The sequence below is a fragment of the Trichosurus vulpecula genome, chromosome 3, assembly GCF_011100635.1.
Source record: "Trichosurus vulpecula isolate mTriVul1 chromosome 3, mTriVul1.pri, whole genome shotgun sequence".
Classification (NCBI taxonomy): domain Eukaryota; kingdom Metazoa; phylum Chordata; class Mammalia; order Diprotodontia; family Phalangeridae; genus Trichosurus; species Trichosurus vulpecula.
Genome location: NC_050575.1, coordinates 114,276,402 through 114,280,936, shown reverse-complemented (window position 1 = coordinate 114,280,936; position 4,535 = coordinate 114,276,402). Strand labels below are relative to the sequence as shown.

General features: G+C 47.0%; 1 protein-coding gene across 1 annotated transcript; it reads left to right on the top strand.

The window, feature by feature from the left end:
• The first annotated feature begins 1,856 nt into the window (after positions 1 to 1,856).
• SRXN1 (sulfiredoxin 1) lies at positions 1,857 to 3,875 on the top strand. Its single transcript, XM_036748416.1, has 2 exons — positions 1,857 to 2,269; positions 2,629 to 3,875. Exons 1-2 carry the CDS (start codon positions 1,991 to 1,993, stop codon positions 2,830 to 2,832), a joined length of 483 nt encoding a protein of 160 aa, XP_036604311.1. The 5' UTR covers positions 1,857 to 1,990; the 3' UTR covers positions 2,833 to 3,875.
• Positions 3,876 to 4,535: the final 660 nt, after the last annotated feature.

Below are 4,535 nucleotides of genomic sequence, written 5' to 3'. Positions count from 1 at the left end.
TGTTTGAGACTGGATATGAACTCAGGATGAGGAGACTCCAGGCCCAGCACTCTATTCACTGCACCACCTAGCTGCCTCACTGGGCTAGATAAAAGCACCAATAATCCAAAGCAGGCAAACCCTTGGAAAGTATTTGGCTTATGTTACTTTGATGGCTCTGTCATCTCATCTATATGGATACTCCCCCCAAAGGTGTAAATCACAACTCATCCAGGTCTACATTTCCTGTGCTACTGTTGTGGACATTTCCTATAATCTGCCACAGGAGGTCCCACCCAGTGGAGTATAGGAAAGCTGCTAATGAGCAATCCCTAGCTAAGTGACCCAACTATCTTTTTTTTTCAGTAATACATTTCTCCAATTCTAATGAATCTGTTTGGGATTCATCATGATCCGTAACATTAAGCACAACAAGTAAGCACTTGGTCAGTAATCCAGACCAAGGATTCTGGAATTTAAAGACAAATCTGCATTTCTTACACCTGCATCTATATTATTCACACACATACAATGTATACATATACACATTAGATCTCAGTTCAAATTTGTCTTCAGACACTAGCCCTGTGACCTCGGGCAAGTTACTCTGCTTCAATTTTCTCATCTGTAAAATAGGGTTAATAAGAGCTGCTTACAGGGCTGCTAGGTGGCGCAGTGTGTAGAGCACCGGCCCTGGAGTCAGGAGGACCTGCGTTCGAATTCAACCTCCGGCACTTGACACACTAGCTCTGTGACCTTCCGCAAGTCACTTAATCCCAATTGCCCTGCCTTCCTCTATCCAAAAAAAAAAAAAAAATAGCTGCTTACCTCCCAGGGTTGTTGTGAGGATCAGATGAAATTAATAATTGTAAAGTTCTTAGCTCGTTGCAAGCTTTATGTGATGGAGTTTTTGTTATTATGAGCATGTGACTGCAAATTTGGCTCACTAAATTTCCATATTTTAGTGCTAGGATCTAAGATTAGGAGTAGATCTGTGTTCTAGTTCAGGCCCTGCTTCTGCCTCTAACTCTCTGGCCAAATCCTTTCCCTTTTGTAGACCTTTTTTCCCTCATCTGTACACGGAAGATGTCGGGCTAGAGAGTCTGCAAATTATCTTCCACCTTTGACATTTGAGTTCTGATGACTGTTCCAATTCTTTCCCCTTAATGTGGCTTTTAAAACTGGGCCTGACCACAGGCTTCCCCAGGTGAGGCAATAAAACCTGAAGATTGGTAGTGATGTAAGCCGAAAGCAATAAAGGGAGGGTGTGTGCGGAGCCGGGCCCTGTCACGGCACACAGTGAAACCCTTTATCTAGGCACAGAATCTTAGAAGACAGCACCGCATCTCTGAGCCCTCCCCTCCCCACCACCGCCACACACTCACAGGATCTGGGGTATGTTACAATAAGATCATAGATGTAGACCTGAAATCGTCTTTAGGCATCATCTGGCCCAATTCCCTCCTTATACAGACAAGGAAATTGAAGCCCGGAAAGGTTAAGTGACTTGTCCACGGTCATGCCGCCTGTTATAGGCAAAATCAGTCTTTTAACTCCAACCGAATTTTCTCTCCACTGAACCAAGCTACCTTCCCAGGAAGTTACCAAGCAAGGGGAGGTAAAATGAGGTGGTGGCCTGTTTTGCTGATTCATCCTTGGACTGCAATATTCAGCAGCTTCTTTCTCCAGCCAAGAAGGGGGTGTTCGGGTGGGAAGAGGTGCGGCCTGGGCGCTGAGTCACTCCTGGAGCTCCCTTCCAGCTGCGTACTCATCCTGAGTTAGGCTCAGCCCCGGCGCTTCTACTTCGCTCCATACCCGGGAGGGTGGAGCGAAGTGGGAGGAGTGGGAAGTGTTGAGAAACCCAAGCTCGGAAAGTTTCTCCTTGGAACAGCGTCGGAAGAGAAAGCCCAGTAGAAAGAGTAAATTCTAAGGCGGTTTACCGGAGGAACTCAGAGCGGAGAGTGCTTCTGGGGCTCGGGTGCCAGAACTCGGCGCCTGCACTCCCCTCTAGATGCTGAATGGTACACTCCGAGCCGGAGTTAAAGTCTGGGTGCAGGGCAAGCCTGTCAGGGTGACTGGCAGGATGGGGTTGCGAGCCGGCGGCAGCCACGGGCGAGCGGGCCCGGAGGTCGGGGCAGAGGGGCAGGATCGGGCCTCTGAATCGGAGGAGCGCAGCATACATTCTAGCAACATCCCTACGGTGCACAATGTTCCCCTGAGCGTCCTCATCCGGCCGCTGCCCTCGGTGCTGGACCCGGACAAGGTGAGGAGCCTCATGGACACCATCCAGGTAAGGTTTCTCCCGGGAGAACAAGGGGAGGGGCTGGGACTAGAGAGAGCCCTAGACTGGGGGCCCAGAGATCTGGGTACGCTTTCCCGCTCTGCCATTTTCAGTGTCATCTTGGGCAAGTCACTGTCTTTCTTCGGGCCCGTATCCTCTCTATGAAACAGGGGTGTTGAACTAGATAACCTTTGAGGGCCTTTCTAGCACTAACATTCTATGTTCTGTGTCTTAGACTGCTTTCTAACTCCCACATTCTATCTTCTACATTCTGTATTCCGAGGCTCCCTCCAGGTGTAAGGTCCAATGACTATAATTTTTTCCATCTATGTCCTTTTCTCTCTCTCCCTGACTTTTCTCCTCCCTAGGAGGACCCAGGCCGAGTGCCACCTATTGATGTTCTGTGGATCAAAGGAGCACAAGGAGGGAACTACTTCTACTCCTTTGGGGGATGCCACAGATATGCAGCCTACCGGGAGCTGAACAAGGAAACAATCCCTGCCAAGCTGGTCCAGTCCACGATATCTGACCTTCGTGTGTACCTGGGTTCTTCAACGCCAGACCTGCAGTAGTAGCACCCTTGGCCCTTGGGACTCACTGAACATCCTCAGTTGACCACTCAGTTGACCATTGAAGAGGCCAGGAGAAGCCAAGTAACACTGATCCTTACCAGGGCCATGCAGAGTACAAAAGGTGTGGACTTCTGACCCGGAACATGTCCCTTGAAAGACAAAGTATGGCTGATGTATAGTGTTCCTTTAAGGCTAGAGAAGAGGGATAGGAAAGCGCTCCCTGTGATTTATTTAATAATTTTAGACTCCCATGTCTTGGACCTGAAGACTGTTGGCCCAGAATTTAAAGACAGAAGGGAGCACCCTGCCCCACCCCACAGTGGGGCATGAAGTGGTTGTAGTGGAAAAAGGAGTGAACTTGGAATTAGAACCTCCTTTATCCAAATCCCAGCTTTGACACTACCTGTGTCAATCTCCTCTAAAGTCTTCCCACTCTAGAGCCTACCCTTCTGAGATGATGTGGTAAGGGAACAGAATGGAGGACTCTTTCTGGAGGGGAGGGGTGAAAGAAGTGATGAGGAACTGAATGCCTCTCTCCCAACTTCCTGGGTGGAGGGGGCACCTCCTGTTCATAGCAGGCTAAGGGACCCATGTCTAACTCTCATTCTGTCTCCCCATGGGAAGCAGGATTCCTTGCTACTTTTTGAGGAAGAAGATTCATACACAACACCAACAGATGAGAGCCCCAATAAATTCTGATTTAATGAAAAATGCTTTAGGCTTAGAGTAAGGTGGGACCATGGGCAAATCACTTCTTTTCTGTGTCTCTGTTTTCTCATCTATAAATTGTGGTAAGAATCCTTGTACTAACCTATCTCTCAGGATTGTTGTGAGGAAAATTACATTTGAACTTCAGTGTTAAAGAGATGGGAGATGTTGTGCTCTGATTCTCATGATGGAGTTAAGATGGAAAGTCTGAGGACCAGCTGCTTTCTGCTATTAGTCTTTTATATTTCTTGTTCCTCAGACCATTTTTCAGGCAGATAAAATGACTAATTTTTGTAATTTAATAAATGCATTACATAAGTACATTTCTTGTAGAATCACTGAGAGCATGTTTGGATTCACTCCAGTAGCAGAATATATATAATATATATTATATATATACACAAATATGTGTGTATGTATTTATACACATATATACATATATATAATCATTATTATTAAGTTTCAGAACAGTTGCTGATCTGCACTGTTTGAGGAAGTTCCCTTACTGGAAGTTTCCCAATACCAATGAAATCACAGGTCTGAGCCATATTATTATTATTGTGGTGATGGTGGTGATGATAATGAGGATGGAATGGTGGTTTGGTGAAGGAAGATAACAAGAACAGATGTGGTGACTTGCTGTGAACTCCATACTTTAGAGTCCCTGAGACCTGTCTGATGCTGAAAAACAGAGCAGGAAGAAGAAAGATGCTCCCTTTTTCTCTGGGTGGTTCTTCCTAGTCAGATCAGCTTCTACTGAGCACCTATGCAACCCTGTTCAGGTCTCTGATCTTCTGGGAAATAAAGTGGCTTGGAGGCAGAGCCCCCTGACCTTGTTGTCTTGGAGCAAGGTGGGGAGAGGAGGATGGAAGGGAGAGGGTGCCTGGTATCCCTGGGAGTCTCCCAGGTTTCTTGTGCCCTTACAAGGCGCCACCAGAAGATGGCACTGTGATCCTACCAGCCTAAGACCTGGCCTAAACTTGATACCAATCAAA